The sequence below is a fragment of the Lepisma saccharinum genome, chromosome 5 (genome assembly GCF_977018435.1).
Source record: "Lepisma saccharinum chromosome 5, izLepSacc3.1, whole genome shotgun sequence".
NCBI lineage: Eukaryota > Metazoa > Arthropoda > Insecta > Zygentoma > Lepismatidae > Lepisma > Lepisma saccharinum.
Window position 1 is genome coordinate 19,969,787 of NC_139233.1, and position 22,540 is coordinate 19,992,326.

The window sequence follows — 22,540 nt, forward strand, 5'->3', positions numbered from 1 at the left end:
AAAAAAAACTTATTTTTCTAAATATATACATAATGCAGATACCATTCATTTGTACTTACTTGGTAATGAGGATTCAAAATGCAGACATATCCTGCATTAACGAGTGACCTAACAGTTTCTGCAGAGGTACCGTAGAGATTCCCTTTGTATTCTCCATACTCAATGAATTTCCCACCTTCAATTTCTTCTTCCATTTTCTCCCTTGTTACAAAATAATACTCTTTTCCATTGACTTCACCATGTCTCATTGGTCTGGAGGTGTCTGAAGAAATAGGAAAGATATTTATCATCATCATCTTGAATGATCAAATAGAAGCTTACAGGCATTACACAAATCCTAAATGTTAACTGTACTAAAAATAACATTACACACACACAAATCTGTGGTTCTTAAGCAGGTCATGTGACACGAATGGGAGAGGAACAAGAGTTTACAGGAAACCTGATGGTAACAGACCTGGGGGAAGGACAAGATGAAGATGGCGGGATAATGTTGAGATGGACCTAAAGGAAATTGGTAAGGATGGAAAAGATTGGCTTGATCTTGCCCAGGATAGGGACAGATGGAAGGCTTGTGTTGCTCCAGACATAAACCTTCAGGTTTAAGAATGCTAGAGTAAGTAAGTATATTTTAATTTAAAATTACTACAATAGAACTTACACATTATTACATTCAACACTTCTTGGAAGTATTCTTGGTGGTGAATGAGGAAGAGATTCTCTTGCAACATCAGTCGGGTTACTTCCTGGTAGACTTCTGAGCTCTCGAGGGCTAACACCACTTTCATGTTCAGGGATGAAAGTGTATTTACAGATTTCAATCCACAAAGGTTAGTTTTAAAATAGCTCTCAAAAACGTTCAGCAGTCTACCCAGAACTGGCCTGGTTGATATTCCGAGAGAATCTATTCATTATTTATTTAACACATTTGACGACCACATTAAATTATAATAGATAATGCAGGCTTTAAGGTAATGTGTTTTAAACAAAAATTTGAAGTGATAATCAGGGTTACTCACAGAAAGTTCCACTGATTACATCAAGAACATGTTAGTTTTCTTCTAACAACCACAAATGAGAAGAAATAATCTACAATACAAGCAGTGGTGGCAATTAAGGGGGAAATTGCTCCCACAATTTTCGCCACTTTTTAGCCCCGCACTATGCTAAACCTTATCTACAAAGGAAAATATACTATCTTTGCCCCCCAGTTTTGGCACCTTCAAATGATCAAGTGTCTACGATTTTGCATCACTCACAGGATAATTCAGATTTCAGAAACAGTTGTATTGTGTCGATAAATAAGCTCTATTTTTTAAAGGAAGATTATTTTGTTTTTGCAGTTCATTTCACATCATTTCATGGCAAAACATGATATAAAAATGTAACTCACGCAAATGTTATCTCACATTTTGTATTTCCATTAAGAACAAAATATGCATGTCGCCACTAATCATTTGTAAACCCTAGACCAATAAGAACCCCCCCCCCCCCCCTTCCCGCAAGTAGGTGCATGTCAAGCAATACATCTATACAAGAAAAACATTACAGTACTCACAAGGAATTGTGGTTCTATATTTATCAGGATCTGTAGCGATAAGTCGGCGCTTCAGTTCATTCCTACCAACACCAGGAGGCCCGATCAAGATGATTGGTCGATGAAGGCCTGGCCTTGGATAGAGTTTAGCCACCTCCTCATACGTCGCAATCTCCTCCCGGTCAAAGTCGTCATTTTCAGCTGTGTCATATATAATTTTTTTAGTTTTAGGTTTGGAAGCACAGCGAGGGGACTTAGGGGACTGACATCCAGGTAATACTGAAAGAGAACATAAACCTACAAGGAAATTAGCGGGTAATTAACCAAGTCCATTTCTGCTCTCGTTAAGTGAAATCATATATCTGGAAGAGTAACATGCCATGTAATGTTACAGAGAGTAGAAAATCTCTTAAGAATAAATTTGAAAAAAAGTGTTATCAAGTAAAATAGGACTAGTAGATGGAACTTAATTGTGGAATGTGAAAGTTTATTTAGAAACTACACAACATATCTGGATATTTCTGAATTGACAATAATATAACTCTACACAATTACATAACCATTTAGAAAAAACTTTCTGTTTGATATATTGAATATTCCATTTATCCTTTTATTGAAAAAGTCTAAACAATACCACATATCTTGTTCTTGGTTTCTTTTGTGCCATTCATAGGAAAAAAAAATAGTCTGAAGTACAAGAATTAGGGACCATGATATGACAGATTAATGGGTGGTTTTACAGTATCAGCCAATATAGGCATTTCAGTGTATTGTTAAAATGGTTGTCAATCTGAAATTTCTATATTTACCTGTAATTTAGAACATATAAAATAATGGGTTATTATTTTTATGAATACAATGATGTTTTCTTTAAAGTAAATGCATAAATATGTGATTTATTGCAGTCACCTGTAGTGCTTTCAAGTAGCTTCCCCGGGGTGTAAGGGGTGATTTTCCACGTAGTACACCCAACTGTCAACCTCACTTCCACATAGTACACCCTGGACTGCATTTTGCACACGAACGAGGCTCTGGCGACTGGCACTCTGGCCAGTATAATTTTGTGTGTGCTGTCCTGTTTTTTGTCCTTGTGTGTGCTGAGTGCCCCTTTACAGACTCAGCTTTTAACGGAAGTCAGAAAATTTTAAGCTTTTAAGATTTTACTTATGCAACGTTAGAGTTGTTCTATGTAAAGATAAGGAGCTGGACCCCATATAATGTGACGGGTGCAAAAGTAGCTTCCCAATTATCATCAGGATGCTAGGTCAGCACTGAAATTTTGATGCTCTCACTGGGGATTGAACCTAGGACTGCTCGCACCAAAGGTAAAAGAGCTAAGTCACCTGATTAATAATAATAACCCATGGCGTACCAGCACATGAGGGCCAGTGTCTATCTATTGACTGCTTGCCTCAATATCACCAGAGGTGGAAGATCATCCAACCAGTTACGAGGTGACGTGTGGTCAGCATGACGAACCCTCAGTCCTTGTAGGTTTCCGTGACCGAGTTACAATACTCATTCATAGCTCCCAAATTTCCTCACAATGGTGGGTGGCCACTGGTCCCATACACAGGCCCAGGCAGAAATCTCAGAAAAAGTTGTTATGCTTCCCCCGGGTGACTCGAACCTGCACGCACCTCATAGCCGGAGCCCAAAGCTTGCACCTTAGATGGCACAGCCACGGTGCGGGACTCAGTCACCTAATTACAAACATTCATCGACGAGGTTAGTTAACCAGAAAAGGTTTTCATGAATCATTTGCAGTTTTATATTAGATTGGTAGAAATCAGTTATTAGCAAGAGTAAATTTTTACATCGGTACTTTAACATTCAACTTAGCCTTTTAACCTCCCTGTTTCACAAAATTCCTGATGAAGACTGTTATTGAGGAGACTGAACTTGTTCTTTTTAAGTGCACCAGGGCCTTTTATTACTAGTTTCTTATGATTAGTGCAGTAACCATGTCAAGAATTTTATCCAGATATGTTACGGTGAAAACAAAAAGCAGTTACTAAAGCTGTGTAAAAACTTACGGAATCCCAAATACAAGATTCTACAGACATTCACTAGCTAAAAGATCTTAGTAACGATAGTAAAGCTGCAAACAACAAGGTAAGACTTAAAAATCCAAATGGGTTGAGAACCCCTAAAAATGTGCAGTGTTACCGCAGTTACTGAGGGATCGACCCATGCACGTCTCTTGAAGTAGAAAAACAGTTAATAAATTAGTGGATCAGCCATGAAGAACGGAGTGGAAGATGCACTGCTGGCTCCTGCCATTCTAGTCATAGGCTACGGTAAGAGAAGTGAAAAGATCTAACATTTATTATTTGCAACCAAGGCCTTCATTTATATAAATCTACAATGATAAATCTACCATTCCATATCATGTAGAAAACACAAGGTCCGAGCCGATACCAATATATCACAAAATATCGGTGTGAATTCAATCACTGATACTCAAAAAGTCACAAAACACTTTTGCAGTGCCTTCATATAAATCCTGTGACAAACTGTGTGGAGGAAGTGTATTTTGTGGTACATGATAGTATGAATCTTCAAGGACAATATTTCTTAAATTCACATTACAGAACACCCACAGCATTTTTCAAGACATATAGAAAGAGTCTGCCTGTGTTAGTTGCGGCAATCAACGTAAGTACTCATGCACAGTTGTGACAGCAGCAAGTGAAAAATATATGGGGAAGTAGGTGCTGTGAAAAATAGTATTTTTCCACTAATTATTACAATTTGTTATAACCATCGCAAAAATTGGAGCAATAATAAGCAAATAAAGCACAAACACAGCATAATTTAGCATATTTTTCTACCTGTTTCCCCTTTGGAGTTTAGATGTATCCACTAGGTTCATCTTCCGCAGCAAAACAGTAACTGTTATATAATACAAGTAACAATGCTGATCTTTTACACATGTTAACTATGTATCTCACTAAATAAGGTAACTTTAAGACATAAGACATCAGTGGTATCGGCTCAACCCTCCACCCATTACTATTACAGTGTTATTTTCTAGAGCAATGCTACACACATAAATGCAATTGTGGTAATATTAAAAACTATTGATAGTTATTTCCTTTAAGTTACTACACTAAATTTTTATGTACACATATATTAGAGATGGAACAGATTCGGTACTCTACCAATATTGGTCAATATAATCACATCGTTGTATTACCGTAGTTATATTTAGGAATTGTAGCTTTCCTGGCAACATGATTCGAACAAGCATTCTCGGGTTACCAGCCGGGTTAAATCGGTGGAAGCTTCCAACGTTTCGAGCGCATACATTGCTCTCATCTTCAGGGAGCAACACACTCAATGCAATGTATGCGCTCGAAACATTGGAAGCTAACGCCGAGTTAACCTGGCTGGTAACACGAGAACACTTCTTCGAATGTAGTTATATTTGCCAATAATTTTAATGATTATATATATTTTTACAAATAGGCTGTAATTCAGTGCAAAAGTTTTGTCGTCTTTTGTCATTGTCCAGAACTTGCAACGGGTAAATATTGCTATTAAAGTGGGTTTTCTTCTTGCTGCAGCTGTATCTTAGCTACCTACAAGTATTTCATGCTTACAGTAGTAATATACAAATACACACACAACCTTACATGACTAGTCACTCCATGCTAATATTTGTGCCCTTTCCCAGGTTTCATCCTAGGACGAAATTTTGTGTTGGTACTTCATTAGTACTGGCATATTTGTATTACTTGGTTCTGCAAGGTTGGAAAGTTTTGGGGAACCACGATTAAACATTGCAGCAAGAACAGTAATAGTAACATTTACTGTGTTATTCTGTAATATTCCTAAATATGTTTCTTCTTCTGAGGTAAACTCCACTTCAGTTACTGGTTACATCCATTAATTTAGGGTGGTTCATTAAAGTTCTTCACTGGCAATAGCCAGTTAATATCTACTTGTTGGATATTGACCATCAGGACCAGTATATATGTACTTTGATTTGTTGGCAAAATTCTATATTGGTCCATCTCTAACATACATATGTATATTCCTGACAACACTGAATAGTATTTATTGTCCAGGATTTAAAAACAAGATACACATACACTCAAGAAATTTTCTAATCTGGTTTACACCTGTTCTAGACTGTTTACATCATTATATTTTGAATCAGTCATCATTATATTTTGAATCAGTCATTATGGACCTTTTAATTTAGTAGTTGTATTTGCAATTTTCTGCAACATTTAGCTAAACACAATGATAAGAATGAGGTGATACATAGATGAAACTGATGAGGGGATGATCAGAAAGGAACCCGATGTCCAGGTAGGGACTCAAAACTGGGAACTTTTGGTGATCAGATAATGAATCTGCCACTGAACCAGTTACAATAGGCTATGGACTTTTGACTGAGGACTCGTACAAGTTCCTACTGGAAAGAGGATCATGCATGATTGCATTATAGTTTATAATCCTCTGCTTTAAAGTATACTGCATATATTTCATAAGTGTGTCAACACACATATAATACACCCACAACCAGTACATTTTCAGCATTCCAGACCTTTACTACATAACTTTGTTTTATGTGACAGCGTTATAGAAATTATATGAGCATGCATCTCAAACAGGTACCCATTACTTCCGACAATAAACTGGTATATATTTGTCACAATTTTGCCCCCTTGTGCAAGCTTCAGTATGTATGACTAATTACAATGATGAGGATGGGTGATGATGTGATGGAGTTGATGAAGGGGTACTCACAAAGAACACCCATGGCCAGGCCAGGATTTGAATCTGGGAGCCCTTAATCTGTCACATTCCTAATTTTCGAATTCCTATTTCTTCTCTCTTGGCATCATTTTCTGCTTCTTCAGGCTAAACTTTATGATGAAGATGAATGATGGTTAGACAGATGAAATTGCAAAGGTTCACTCATGCTCACGCCTTTGGTGTAAGACCGTAAGTTGACACAGCAGCAAAAATACAGACAATAAATAAAAGTAAAAGCAGTCCATGCCAATATGTAAGGAAGAATCTTATGCAGATTAAATTAGTCCAGTTTTTTAAACTTGACATTCTCAAGATGCTTTCCTGAAACAATCTGAGATTCATCTGAAATGGAACTCCTCTAATCCTCTCTACATTCCCATTGGTGATGTAAGTAAAAGTTGAAGATACAGCACAAATTCATTAACAGTACCTAGAAGATAACTTTTTCATTGCATCGCACATGCACATTCGATAAGTCTAACAAGATCCACTAAACTACAAATGAATTTACCTTCTTCCTTGGGTTTATCACTTAGCGTCCTTTCATGAAGGATTCGCCTTTCCTGTAATGCCCTACTAGGAATCAAACCTGCTCGCATATTCCTATCACCTTCTCTCCTAGCCTGCCACCTGGAATAAAAGTGGGCAATGAAGTATCACATGTGCTAAATGTATGTATGTACTAGAGCAATGCATGGAACCACTTTCGCTCCCTCGTACTCATTCGAGTGTCTCACCCTCGAGCATATACAATAGGATATTATTTTATGTGACAATGATCACAGACACACAAATGAAAATATCCACCTTGGTAGTTTCAGCCCACAATCATCTATTTTATTTTCATATATCACTGTGTAAGACAGACTAAACTACAATTTAACAACGAGATGATGACAATGTTCACTTAAGTTTCAATTTCACTGCATCTCTCACTTCACAATTCATATTTGAGGGCCCACTACCACAGACAAATTATGGTCATGTGTGTTCGTATTACTGGGCTTTGAGTGTATATGGCTTGTTTTGCCTGTTTGAATGTTATGTGCTTGAGCAAAGAAGCTCTCAATTCTGTACGCTATCTAGCGTTGTCTGTGCAAACTATTTGGCACGCCAGCGAAATGTTCTTCCTGCAGCATTCTAGTATGTACAGTGGAACCCTGATTTTACATTTCCCCACATTATACATTCACTCTTGAGGGTCCCAAGATTAACTGTTACAAAAACTTACCCAATTTTACATATTTCCACAATTAAAGTTTTTTCAGGACTGCCCCTTGCAAATGTACATTAAGATTGCACAATATTTTATATTTTGATTATCTTCAGTTTTAAGCAGCTGTACATACATTTCTGAATGCATACTTTTTTTTTTTGTCTGAGTTTACAAATAATAAAATTAAGTAACAAAACTCGGACAAATTCATTGATTGATAAAATACAGCACATTGACATACACAAGACACTTCATTTACTTGAACTGTTAAAATATTTTTACATTAATAAAAATATTTTAACATTTGCTAAAAAGTGAGTAATTTGCAAATGCAAAATTTGAATTACTTGAACTGACAATTGTAACCACTAAAACTCTCATTAATAAACTTGACTGATTTATTTTACTTTGCTTTTCTGTCACTTTTGGCTAATTGCGAAGATGAAGATGAAGATGAATGGTCATAAGATGAGATGGACGAAGGGACAATACCACCACGAGCCCCACACAGAATTATACTGGCTGTGAGTCCAGACGCCAGAGCCTTGCTGGTCTGCAAAATGCAATTCAGGGTGTACTACATGGAAAGGAGGTTTGGGAAAGGGTCACCCTTTACACACCCCATCAATAAACAAATTCCATGCAAATTATTACAATAAATGAGATTGATGAATGTGTACCAAAATTATAAATATATGTATCTTTGTTTTTCTCGTAAAACATACATGGAATCTCAACTCATGGAGAAACTACATATGAAACCCGTTCATCAAGGTCATTAAATACAAACGAACTTACCAGTAAGCATCATCCTGACTCACAATGTGGAGTACGTCTCCTTTCGTAAAATCAAGTCCAGCTTCCTTGCACGGTATGTAAGGGTCATCAGTAGCATTGTAGTCAAAATGAGCCCTTACACGAACCTTACTCTCGCGTAATCCCAATTTCCCATCCGCAGGTACTAGCTTGAACGTAATAGTCCCTTCAGAACTTTGCTAGAGGAATAAATAAATAATAAAAAAAAATTATCCAGATAATCTCTGTTTTTTTAGTTACATTGTTAAAATACTAGTATCATTCTCCACTTATGTAGTTGTTAAATATGGGATTGTGTGGGTGGTGTAAAATGCAAGCAGAAGTAATTTCAGTGTTATCTTTACACATTATCCAAAGCTGAATGCAACAGTACACACAAGTAATTTGAACAATGTGGAAATATGATTAAATAATGATAACTTCAAAATTCACAAATGTCAATGAAAGTTTGCTAAGTATCACCTTCAACTTTATTCACATATTCTTAAATTTTAATTAGCGATGGGACAAATTGATCTCTTATACAGGGTTTGTCAGGAAAGTAATGAGACTGGGTCCAGGAAATAAAATTTATTGATCCAATTGGTACAACTTGTTAAAATTCTTCAAAGTACTCTCCTTGACTATCGACACACTGCTGCCAGTGCGATTTCCATGCAGTACGCCTCCTGGAAGTCAGCTTCTGACAACCCACTCAGAACATTCGTCGTTGCTGCTTGGATGGCCAAAACATAGTCAAAATGGTGCCCTTTCAAGCTTCTTTTGAGCTTGCGAAATAGAAAAAAGTCCGCTGGGCTCATGTCGGGACTGTACTTTGGCTGCGGCAATGTGGCAACACCGATTCTAGCCAGTAATGATGTCACAACAGACGCGGTGTGACTCGGCACGTTATCATGATGGAGCTTCCAGCATCTGGCAATCTCCGGTCGGACCCGATTGACCATTGTCTTGATCCTCGACTATACGACGCACGGTTTTAGAAGCGATATCGGGCGGAGCCACGCAGGGGGTGTGCGTGGCGACCAGCCAGTGGCAGCAGTGCAACGTTGTACAGTTAGGAGACTGCGGCGCGCGAGTTAAACCCCATGTTCTGTATTTTTCGTGCTCGCAAGAAGTTTTCATAAAACTCGCCACTTTAAGGTTCATCATAATATGGGGCACGACATTTTGAACCTGACTGTCCAAGTCCCATGAATTTCCATCGCCTACAGCCGGAGTTATCGTTTGTGGAAGAAACACGGGAAACAACACGTCTCTACACACACACACACACACACAATGACCCTTTCGTTTGTCTTCCGTGTTCCGTCCTTTGTTTTTTTCGTTACCACTGTGTTGACCCCTATGAGTTGTTGTGTGTTGGTAAAGCTATGGGTGTCAAATTCGGCTGAATATGCACAATGACCTTTCATTGTCTTGTGTGTTCACAAACATTGCGAGTCTGGTTCAGTTTTGAGTTCAGCGTTTTCATAACAAGGGCGGTGTAAGTTAATTTTACTCGTACGGCATGAAGAACAGTTGTGAGAGGATTCAATACAGCCCTCATTGATTGATATATTTTACTTCGCTTTTTCTGCCACTTTTGGCTAATTTACGAAAATGGGGATGAGTGATGATATGATGAAATTGATGAATGGACACTCACAAGTATCCATGCCCGGGCCGGGATTCGAATCCGAGACTCCTGGCGTTGTAGAACGTTTTGCAATACAGCCCTTATGCTCGATAGTTTTGCAATAGTGTGTGTGTTGCGTGAGTGTTATTTAATAATGTCGCGCCGGCGCCATTGTTGAGTGGTTAGCATATCGCTCTACGACGCCTGGAGTCCCGGGTTGGACATGGATGTTTATGAACGTCCCTTCATCAATTTCATTATATATCATCACTCATTCCCATTTTCGCAATTAGCCAAAAGTGACAGAATAGCAAAGTAAAATAAATCAAATCAAATCAAATTAATAATGTCGCTCTCGAAACCTAGTACGTACCAGTAGTACAGGCACCAAGGGTAAAATACTCGTATTACGTTCACAAGACAGAAATTATAGTTTTAAAGCTTATTCTTACTTCAAGGAATTGGCGTTCGCAAGACGTGCATGCTGAAACAGTGTTTTCTCAGAGTCGAGAACTTACGGCTAGAGCGTGTGGTGTATGTGTGCATATTGTGTTGCGCATTATAAAACAGGGTAAAGTATCTACCACAGAAATCTCCTGGGAAACATGCCAGAAAACAGAATCGAGAGCGATGATGATGACTTTGCAGTTCATCTACAATAAATACCTTCAAATTTCTTTCAGGTACGAGTTTCTCTTATATGCTGCAGTGATATGATATAATCCTGTGTAGGATTCTTCACTATATATTTCATTGTACTCAAATATCACGTGCTTGCATTATACCCATAAAAAGCTGAATATTGGACACAGTATTTATTCTCTGTGTTTCCCTTCCGCTAGCAGTTTGTTTGGCAACAGCGCGACAGCACTGGCTGCGTATTGGCTGAACTCATGTTCCTTCTAAAAGCGTACGCCGTATAGGACATCCTTGCCCTTTTTGGGGCGTGGGGACTCCTTGGTGTGCCACTCCGAACTTTGGCGCTTGCTTGAAATCTCCATGCCAACGGAAAACCTGGGCTCTTGACAGGGCTTGGTCCTGGTAGGCCTCCTTAATCATGGTGAACGTCTCTGCAGTGGTTTTTCCAAGCTTCAAGCAAAATTTAATGGTGTATCTTTGCTCAAGCGAATTTTGAGCTTCCAAAAATCTCGATGTCGTTTTTAAACATGGTTCGCACGATAAGCGACCCTTACTCTACCAGAGCTCGGAAGAGACTGATCCGGGTAGCGTTGGTTAGCTAAAACCCCCACCACCAATCCCGCTCATGGCGGATGCACTGTTAACGACTGGGGCACCATGCGGTGGCCAGTCTCATTACTTTCCGGACAAACCCTGCAAGTATCATTCAAAAGGGGATTAGTTTTATCAGTACAATCGCCAACAACTAGAGATATACATTTGTGTTGGAAAAAATGATCACAATTTCGGTACAAAAAGTAAGCATCTTTCAGGTTCAATTGTAAATAAAAATCTAAATTTCATTAAGAATGTACCCTTATTCCACAAATATAATGTAAGGAAGTACAAAAGTAAAATACCATAGAACATACTATAGCCATATGAATTAGTTCTATTATTAAGTGAAACTGGCATTTAAAGAACTAGATTTTTCCATTCCAAATTTTATCACAGAGTCCATCAGTGTGTTGGGAATTTTTTAATCACAGGATAATTCAGATTTCAGAAATTGTTATATCAGCAAATAAGCTGTAAATTTCAAATTTAACATGTTATTCTGCATTTACACTTGATTTAACATTATATTGTGACAAAATATGCCAGAAAAATGTAACCCAAGCATTTTCAAATTCTCGAAAAATGAACACTATCTTTCCATCAAAAGCAAAATACCAATTATATTACTCATGATTTTACTAACCCATTATTTCTATTTTAAAAAAAATGTATGTAAATGAGAGCACAATTCAATCAATTTTGTTAGGATTTCTGTGACTCATGTTCCCTGGTTTCATGTAATAAATTTCTAAATATCTAACTTCTATTTTTAAAGGGAAAAACAATTGCCATTATGTGGTTACCTATATTAAATAAGAAGATAAATACCCATTCACAATCTTCAATATATGTTGTCATTTAAAATCAAATCAGTAATGGTTAAAATCTTGTATTGCTTCATCTCCATTTCAGAATGACAAGATGGAATTAATAATTAAAAAAAAACAAAAAATAAACAGGATATACAATGTCAAACTTTTGACGACTTAATTTTCTGGCATTTCTAAACCTGAATGTTTTTTTATGTTGCAGCAATATTGTTTTCCACCTGTTCCCATGCTGGGCAAGATAAATTCATTCTTGATTGTGGCACTTCTACTCACCAAAATCTTAAGAACATCATTCGGAGTTTTTCCTTCAACGTTGATTCCGTTTACTTCGCAAACTTCATCACCAACATGAATTAGGCCTGACCTATCAGCTGCTCCACCATGCATTATCCTGGCTATAACTATTTTGCCTGTTTCCTCGTCTGTCTTTATGGTAGCACCCTGTATGAAAGATACAAATGCATGTCACAGTTAATAATCACTGTCAATAAAAAAGAGGTACATACTGAAGTGTAGTAAAATACTTGAAGTTTTCAATGTTTCAACCTTGAGTATTTGTTTTGTTCTTACTGTTTCCTACATTTCTACCTTTCCTGATCGAATGCAACAGGGAAAAAAAAGAAGCTCATGTCTAGACTGGGACTTGAACCAACAGCCTTTCACATCGTGATCACTCTATATGCTCAGACACCAAAATGGCATTTTGACTTCCTCACAGGAATCTTCTGACAGAATTATTGTTTTAAGTCCACTTTGTGCACAGATACAGAATAGGCTAATCGGGACTCAACCTACAGATCCGAAGATTGTACAATGTGCTTCCAATGGGTATCGAGAAAGGGAATCCTTGATTACAAGGTGATTCTTCTGACTGAAAGGAAACTTGTATTAAAATGGGTGGGCAAAGTAATTAAGAATGGGAAAAATTAAGAAGTTGCTATGCTATGAAAGACATCATGCCAAAAGGTGCTTCAGTTGTGGAAACAGCTTGCTGCATAATTTTTCACCTTTTACATTTTTAAGTATTTAAGTCCTTCCCATTTCTACCTATTTGAATATTACATTTACCTCCGGTCTGTTTCTGGTGAAGATAGGTGAACTTTTGTTTAAGGCTGAAATATAGAAGACTTCATACCACACTAAGCTAGAGTTGCATAACATTAATAGTCGGCCCCCGTGGCAGAATGGTTAGCACATTGCACTATGATGCCAGGGGTCTTGGGTTCGAATCTTGGTCTGGGCATGGATGTTTGTGAGTGTCCATTCATCAATTTCATCACATGATCACTCATCCCCATCTTCACAAATTAGCCAAAAGTGGCACAAAAAGCGAAGTAAAATAAAGCAAATCAATCATGTACATTACTTTTTCAGACAAGAAACCACTAGCCCAAGATAACTTCAGTCATAATGTATAGCATATCCTATCTGAAATTTTGTTTATTTTACATTGCTTTTCTATCTCTTCGGTTAAATGTAATGATGAGAATGAATAGCAAAATGGTCGATGGAACAAACACGATGTCTTAATCAGGATTTGAACCTGAGACCTCTGGCTTTGAAGCAACCACTAGGGTCATAATAGTTATGGTGAATAAAAGATCGAGATTTCAGTGTAAAAACTTCACACATTTCTGGATCAAAAGCGGCACATAAAATGGAATTTCGGTGTTAAAATGGTGAATATAGTACTACATTTGAGTTTAAAAATATACTTATTACACAAAATAAACATTTATTTTCTAATAGCACATTTATGTAGTTATCAGTTTCCTGCGTAAAGCAGTCCATTTTTGCTTCTGAAGTATTTACAGCAAAATGAATCAATTTTCCATTATTTTGCCTAACTTACAGGATAATTCAGACTAAGTGTGGGGTTGCTATATAAACTAAATTTCATGTTAAAAATTTTACTTCGCATTTTGCAGTTATTTTGCATGATTTCATACATAGTAGGAAAATACACCTCACACCTCTCAAAAACAAGCAAATTAAAGCATGTTATTCCAATTTCATGTTTCTGTCAAAAGCAAAATATGCATGTCTACTGACCACTCCAGCACGGAGGTTGGCCTATCCAAAGAACAAGAACACCATAATATATAATAAATAAATATAATTTCTTCATCCATATGACAAGTAGAAGTTATGTTCAGGAAAAATTGTTTGCGAGGTGAAAACATGCCAGAGCAAATTTGGACTTCTCTCAAATGAGGTTTGTATTATGCACTTCACAAATTTATAGTGTGCCTTCAATGTGTATTTGAATCAGTGTAAACATAGATGGAAATCCATATTATTTACTTTATTTGACCAGATCTTCCTTATGATACAGGTTAACTATGTTTGGTGCGTGAACTTCAATGTGGAGAAAAAAGGTTTTGGTTAAATTTTAGAAATGGGTATGCTAATTACTACACTCGTTCAGGTTTCACTTTTCATTTGAAACTTTCAGGGCACAACATGTAGGTAACCTGCTTAACAGAATGAGTTGTGATATTTTCTGTCAAGCTAGGTAACATTTGTGATGTGACTATGCACTCACCACGCATTATCTGACAAAAAGCGTTTGACCAGCCTTGGGCCCTCAAACGGCTGTTCTACCATATTAACGATGATGATAAGGATGGTGGATGATAAATTATTGAAATAGATAGGATAAAAAAAATCAGGTGAACCTAGGGGCTGGGTAAGTAGCTTAGTTGCTGGAGCAATAGCATGGTATGGCAGAAATTCAGGTTGGAATCCTGGTCAATCATGGATTTTTGCTTAAATTTTTACACAGTAGAAATCATGTGTGAGCCATATGTTCATGTAGATTTCAAAACTACATGTTATGTTAAAAATTCTCTTGCCTCATGGCCAGCATACTTTCTAATGCATTTCAGAAAAAAACATAACATGGATTATCAGGGTCAGTTAAACTTGTGACTATTTAATTCCATGAAGTCCCCTATCACGTTACTTCTTGATGAATCTGAATCTCTTTTATTCTAAACAAAAATATCCCTGGAGCTGAAAAATGCCAAACTAAACACACAAATCCCCTCCTCACTACTTCATTGTTACCTAAGTACTGTACGTTTGGAATCAGTGCCCAATGCAAGAGTTGGTGGGGGTGAAACGTCAAAGGCAGAAAAGGATGGCAACAAAGTACATGTAACCCCCCTCTTTTTTTTCAAAAAAAAATCCTGGGCCCTCCACTGGAATGTATATTTAAGAGCTTTTTGTTTCAGCAACGGGGGGAAAAAGACGATTATATGCCACAGAGCTTGTAAATATTCAAATAATGAAGGGTCCAATCTGATGCTATAGTCAAGTAACAAAATTATTTTTTTAAAATTGTTAATAGGAAAAGCAGTGAGAAAGAACTAGGAAGCATGCCATAAATTCTAAGAGCCAAGCTATATACATACCAAGTACTTAAAGTTTACAAAATTCTTCACAGTGCAACAATAAACAATGCCATCAAAGAAAACAAAATAAAATAACTGAGAAATCAGAAAGTGAGACACTATTTTTTCCCTGCGTAAAAGAATGCTAGACAGACAACAAACATCCATCTACACGGAAAGAGGACTTACCACAATTGGCTCAACACTTTGGGCACCAGTCTTTGCAAGCAGATCAAATGAAAGAAAAGACAATGATAGTACAAAAGCTCCATAGGCATTCTAACACTAACAAAATCAAGAGACATTTCTTGCAAAAAAATTAATCATTCCTGTCAAAATGTCACTAAACAACAACCGAGAAGAATTTTATTCAGTACATCTCAGCTTTACATTAAGCTCAAGGAACACACATCGAACCATTAAAAAAAAAATAAACGAACTCGAACCTGTAGTTCTGAAATATTAAATACTTTCAATCTAATTTATTACACAAGAAAGTGCTAGCCTTGTTCTGTAAGTGTACAATCCATGCTATTATTTGATATCTGTTGTTATTAAAGTTAGTAACGTATGCATAAATGCTGTCATCTCATCTATACATTCTAGATATCAATAAAAGTTTTCTGTAAGAAGTAACTATAGAACTATTTGAACTTGAGTGCAGAATGACTACAAAGTATAAAACTACATCATAAAAACAACATTACACATAAATATCATTATTATACACTGGCTGACAAAAAAAAGTGAAGCACCCAGAAGGAGTGGTCGAAGATTACCCCATTTCGGTATACCTGCATACCATTGATGTGTGAGTAAATGATTAGATGTACAAGGATCTGTAATGTGCAGAATGCCCACTAGAGGGCATTTGTGACGTCACCTCCTGTTGCTAATAAGGTGGGACCAGTCACCTGCTGCGAGTCAGACAGTGCAGCATGAAGTTCAGAGAGGAAAACGAAGCACCGACGATGCCTCGCAGACACGGTAGACAGCCGATCCAGCAATTGACAGCATCTGACAGAGGCCGCATTGTGGGACTGCATGAGGCGGGTTGGTCGTATCGGGCAATTGCCAGGCATGTGGGCCATTCAGATGTCACAGTGGCCCGATATTGGAATCAATGGGTACATGAGGGCACCCATGCACGTCGTGCAGGTTCAGATCGACCAAGAAACACCACCCCGAGGGAGGACCGTCGTATGGCGCTCCAAGCAGTGCGGGATCCCACAACTTCGGCACCCGTCATCCGGGAACATGTACTGGACACTCTACAACATCCTGAGAGTTCCCGCACAGTGTCTCGACGACTCGCATCCGCCGGATTCGGGTCCTACCGCCCCATGCGCCGGTTGCCGTTGACACCACAACACCGACACCTGCGGTTGGTGTGGTGCCGTGCTCGGGAGGCATGGACAGAGGACGAATGGCATCACATCATGTTCAGTGATGAGTCCCGCTTCTCCATGACCTCCGATGACCATCGTGTGCGGGTTTGGCGGCGTCGAGGGCAGAGGGCACATCCTGCCTACATTGTGGAGAGACACACAGGTGTGACCCCTGGCATCATGGTGTGGGGAGCCATTGGATATGCGTTCAGGTCACCTCTAATAGTGCTTTGGCAGACTTTGACGGCACAGCGATACGTCACAGACATTCTGCGTCCACACGTCCTACCCCTTATGGCACAGCACCCTGGGACAGTGTTCCAACAAGATAATGCACGCCCACACACAGCCCATGTGTCTATGGACTGCCTAGAGCATGTTGAGGTCCTCCCGTGGCCAGCACGATCCCCGGACCTCTCCATCATTGAACATGTGTGGGATGACATTGGACGGGGACTCCGTCCTAGTGCCAACCTGCGGGATCTGGAGGGACAGCTGCAACACCTGTGGACGAACGTGCCTCAGGAGAGGATCCAAAGGCTGTTTGACACTATTCCGAATGGCATAAGGGCATGCATTGCAGCCAGAGGGGGTGCGACACCCTACTGACCTGGTGCCACCATTCCACCTGTAACTGCCAACGGGCTTGACTCTTGCATCCTATATTGTAATCAGTTCAATAAAGGTACATGGACTTTCAGCATATGTAGTTTCATTCACGTCCAACAACTCCTTCTGGGTGCTTAACTTTTTTTGTCAGGCAGTGTATTTCATAACATGTCAGTTATAATTTAAACTATATATGTATTAAAAAAGTGTTGATATCACTGATGAGATTATTCATACATATTCACTAGGAATATCCAAAGTTAAATACTGCAAAGAGAAATGGTGCAGGAATATCACAAAGTTAGATGATACAGTCAAACATGAGTAGGCCTGTTAAACAACATGGCAACATCTCTTACTTTCTTACTACTTTGATCATCTGCCACATGTGTGTCAGACATATAAATTAGATTTCTACATAATAAAATTCACTTCAAAAGATAAAAATAATAGAGATGAGCTGATACCGATATTTTCACTGAGAAAATTGGAACAATTAAAAGTGGTTCAAAATATTGATTAATATTAGTGTGTTAAGTATTCCACTCGTTATATGCTTCAATTTACCGAGAGTTTTGTTTAAAATAATTCAAGAATTACATCACAGTATTAAAATGCATGTTATTTAATCACACAATTCCGTTCTTAACACAAAACCAGTGTAAAATAAAAAGAAACTTCAAATTTTGGATAATGAGAATTTGCGAAACTGATGCGAGGCATTTTTTGCAGACATCGTGGAAGACAAAAAAGCTGGAAAAGTATCAACCAGTATTAGTAAAAAATTCCAAGCGATAGTTTGCAATACTGATACACGTATTGAAAGATACCAAGACATTGGCATCAATATCGGCTCAGCAGTGATAGCGAAAAATCAGGTGAGGCCAGGTCGGTTCGGTAGCTCAGTAGTAGAGCAATTGCACAGTATGCCAGAGACTCAGGTTCGAGTCCTGGTCGAGCCTGCATTTTCACTGAAACTTTCTACGTAGTACATCTCCTGTATGCACTTAATCTTCAATTAATCTATTTGTATGTACAATTCTTTTGTGAACTCATAGACACCTTACTATGAGCAACAAGTCAAGTATGAAGTCTGAAGTTGTTGCACTGAGTAGGGCAGCAGATTCTATTTTCAGCAACTTTCTTACTGGAAAATATCTGTAATTAGCCATCCTTATATTCATGTTTAAAAACAGAGGCAAATTTTTAAAGCAATTTTTATATGCAGACACTACGGAGTGAAAAGTTCATTCATAATGGAAATATCTAATCATATGTATTGCATGGAAGTAAGTTGGATTAAAATGAAAGTTTTCAAAAATTGTCATTACATTTCCACATTTAAATTCAGCTTGTATGGATTGACTTACAGTCTAAGAGATTGACTCGATCAATAGCTGATTCCACATGAAATGCAATGGGATCTGTCCTAATTTTTCTGCCTGTCATCTCCTTTGAGAAATAAAAGTGTCGTAAAAGTCTATAATTCCTTAAAACAATACATACATGTTGAGAAAAGGGGAGCTGACAGAGAACAGCAGATAAAAACAATGTTTTTAACTGGTTTTGGACTAGATAAACCATATTTTTTAATGTGGTCTTTCAGCCACTATCGGATGTATTCACCTGAAATGGCTTACAAGTAATTCAAACGGAACCACTGTCTATGAATACTATTTCAAACAGTACAATTAGATTCGGTTAATAATAAAATGCAGATGTAAACAAACTAAGCAGCAACTCAAACAATTTACAGGGGCAAAAGAGTATAAAATAGGCAAGTTTCATTACTCAGGGTTCAAAGTTAGGCAGTCTAGAAACATCTCCATAAACATAACTGATGTATTATATTTACCTAGTCTTACTTGTAAGTACAGTACTACTAAAAATAGAAGGGGAAAAAGTAAGTATTTGAGGTAATGAGGTGAAACCAAGATTACACAGTGTGGGGATGCATATTCCAATTGGCTTTCTGATGAGTTCAGGTAATTGTTCAACTCACATTCCTTTTGGGCATGAATTATCATTAGTTGTTGAAGGAATACCATGTAGGTTAAAAAGAATGGCACAAAGGAGAGATTATAAAATGTAGCTGATGTGGTAAGTAAGTAATAATTTAAATTCTACGCCTCATGTTTCAACTAATACTACACTGGTCGACAATTGCTAAGGAACAAACACATATTGACCAGCAAATATGATGTTCTCCGATGAATCGCGGTACTGTGTGACAAGTGATTCTGGACATCAATTGGTGTGGAGAGAATGGGGAACATCAAGGTACCTTTATAAGGTATGCCATTCCCGAGGTTCCGAGATTTTCTCCCATGATTCTGTGCGCGCTATGACGTCATTAAGAGGACAGAATGGAACTTACTTCGTTAGCGTATACGGAAGCTTGAGATAAATGGGTCGATTATTTACTTATACACACTTTTTCTTGAATGCCGGTAGAATGAGAACAAATCAACCTGTTTGTGCTCTTGCCACGTGCAATAATAATAGAAGAAAATCGCCTGGAAGAAAGTGATCATCGCTTCCCAAAAAGTTGCTGTAGCAGGATTGATTCAATTTGTTCCTCCAAATTTCGGACTTACTCAGTGGTGCAACCACAGGGGAGGGCAGGGGCATTGTCCCCCAACCTTCGACGGAAGTCAATTCTAGGTGGGGGGCAAACATTGATGGCCAAAGACACCTGCAGGGGGCACAGAGGAGAAATTGCCCCCTTCTATTTCAAATTTTCTACAAGTAAAAATACATTTCGTAAAATTTTCTTGCTCGCTTTGCTTGCAGTGCCAGCTTTTCTCAGTCTCGTCAAGTTCAGAGACGTAGCTAGGGGGCGTCGGGAGTCGGCCATGGGCGCCAAATAATCTAAATTTTAAAAAAAATGTGAAAGAGAGAATGCCTTGGCGCCATGTGATATTATTTGTTCCTTATTAAATCAATATTGTTTTAAATTGCAAAAATTGGATCAAAAATTTTTCTTGCTCGCTTCGCTCACAATATAATTGTCTTTTGTAATGTGATGTATTTAAATAATATGTTTTGTATATATGTAATGAAAAAAACTTTGAATACGTACATAATTTAGTGTTAGCATCTTGCATATGTATTTTCTTATTTTATGTCGCTCCATGTTGCATATGTGTAAAACATATGTTGCATATGAAAGGTATACATGTTACTATATGTACAAAAAAAATCTTCGGCATGCATTTTCTGCTATTCCAAAATACAGTTTGTGTGCTTGTCTTCCATTAATAGCTAATGTAAAGTTGCTGGTGTAGAAAAAATATTTCAAATAGTTTGTTCCAAATAAATGCTTTAGCACACACATCTACCCCGTTTTTGCGTAATTTAAGAGGATAATAACGTATTTGATACTACTACTACCACTAGCAGTAGTAGAAATAATAATAATAATAATAATGCTATTATTGTTCTTGTTGTTATTATTTATATATATATATATATATATATATATATATATATATATTTAAAGTCATTATTAATGTTTTTGTTATTATTATTGGTACGTTTAACTGGTACTTGCCCCCTCCCCACAAAAATTCGTGGTTGCGCCTCTGACGAAAAATGTTTATATATCCTCTTTCAGTGCATCTGCTTGTTGACATTCATAATATTTGATATTTTTAGGAGTACTAGGCCCTAAAGGGGGGAGGAGAGATTATGACCCACATCAAACCTCCTTGGGCACGCCACTGATTGCTACCCCAAATGTTGACGTTACCGTACGTCACTGTTTTTTTTTTCTTTTTAATAAACTGCTCCAATACCCGGTATTGCTGAAATATTCACTTTAGAGAGAGATCTTTCATCTCTTCGGCCCTAGAACAGAAGTAGCACTACACTGATGCTCTGGAAGTTCCGCTGTCGTCAATGTCTTCAGCGTCGGACCCGAACTGGAACTAGTAGTAGACTTCGTTCCTTTACGGTATTTAGTCCTTTTCATTTTCGAATCACCAGATCTTATAAAACCACCAATGGACACTGACTGATCACTAATCGACTGTGTAAACTGTCACACTTACCTTTGAATTCTCATTAACCGATTCTGTTGTACAGATCAACTTGAAAATTGAAGCCGCGTATTTTAATCTCATTATATTCTAGAACGTTCCGCAGATAAAAGGATTCGTTAATATTGCCAGTAGTTCGATTCCTTCTCTTATTCAAAAACGTTCTCTCTCGCGCTTGGCAGAGATTAAAAAATTGCAATGAATCGCCCTACGTGTGGCGCTACGTTTGCAACTTCCAAATGCTGACAAGTCTTTACACATGCTGCGACAACACCGAACGCGCAAGAAAAGTTTTAATGCAATATTATCAACAACAGGGTTATACCTTGGTAAGTATTTCTCTCCTTATATTATCGGCACATTATTCAAGAAAACAAATACTTAATTTTATGTAGTGTAAAATGAAAAAACTTTAAGGGGTCTCCAGCGCCCTGAACCCACCTTGGATACGTGCTATTAACAATAACAGGGTTATAGAACAGTCTCCGTCTTGCCTCGATAATTATATATCTCCTTATTATCGTCACATTATTCAAGAAGCCAAAAACCTAATTTTATCTAGTGTAATCTGAAAAATATCCTTGAGGCGGGGGGGGGGGGGGGGGGAGACTCGAGCCACCTGATCTCCACCTTGGATACGCGTTATTGACAATAACAGGGTCTGTGTCTTGTCTCGATAATTATTTCTCTCAAATTATCATCACATTATTCAAGAAGCCATGAACCCAATTTTATGCAGCGTAAACTGAAAAATTTCCTGAAGGGGGTGCTGGAGCCCCTGATTACCACCTTGGATACGTGCTTGACTCGATAATTATTTCTCTCCTTAAATTATCGTCACATTATTTTATTTCACACCACAAGAAACAAGAAACCTCATTTTATCTAGTGTAAACCGAAAACTTTCGGCGGGGGGACTCGAGCCCCCTAAGCCCCCTTGAATACGTGCCTGCTGCGAGTGTCCCTTCATCAATTTAAACTAATCATCACTCATCCTGTTCGTCGCGATTAGCCAGAAGTGGAAGAAGACGCTAAATAACAAAAACAAATTTATTCTCATCCTGGTGATCAACTGGAGAATCTGGAAA

General features: G+C 37.9%; 1 protein-coding gene across 3 annotated transcripts in view; it reads right to left on the reverse strand.

Annotated features, from left to right (window-relative positions):
* metro (membrane palmitoylated protein 7-like protein metro) overlaps positions 1 to 22,540 on the reverse strand; it is a 77,855-nt gene that overhangs the window by 17,027 nt on the left and 38,288 nt on the right. The window contains exons 5-10 of one of the 3 annotated variants that reach the window (XM_083122256.1): positions 15,605 to 15,634; positions 12,294 to 12,461; positions 8,322 to 8,518; positions 6,819 to 6,937; positions 1,559 to 1,834; positions 60 to 262 (exon numbers count right to left, since the gene is read on the reverse strand). In XM_083122256.1, coding sequence (XP_082978382.1) covers positions 60 to 262; positions 1,559 to 1,834; positions 6,819 to 6,937; positions 8,322 to 8,518; positions 12,294 to 12,461; positions 15,605 to 15,634 — 993 coding nt within the window. The remainder of the gene's footprint in view (positions 1 to 59; positions 263 to 1,558; positions 1,835 to 6,818; positions 6,938 to 8,321; positions 8,519 to 12,293; positions 12,462 to 15,604; positions 15,635 to 22,540) is intronic. The other 2 variants (XM_083122255.1, XM_083122253.1) reach the window with 2 other exon arrangements.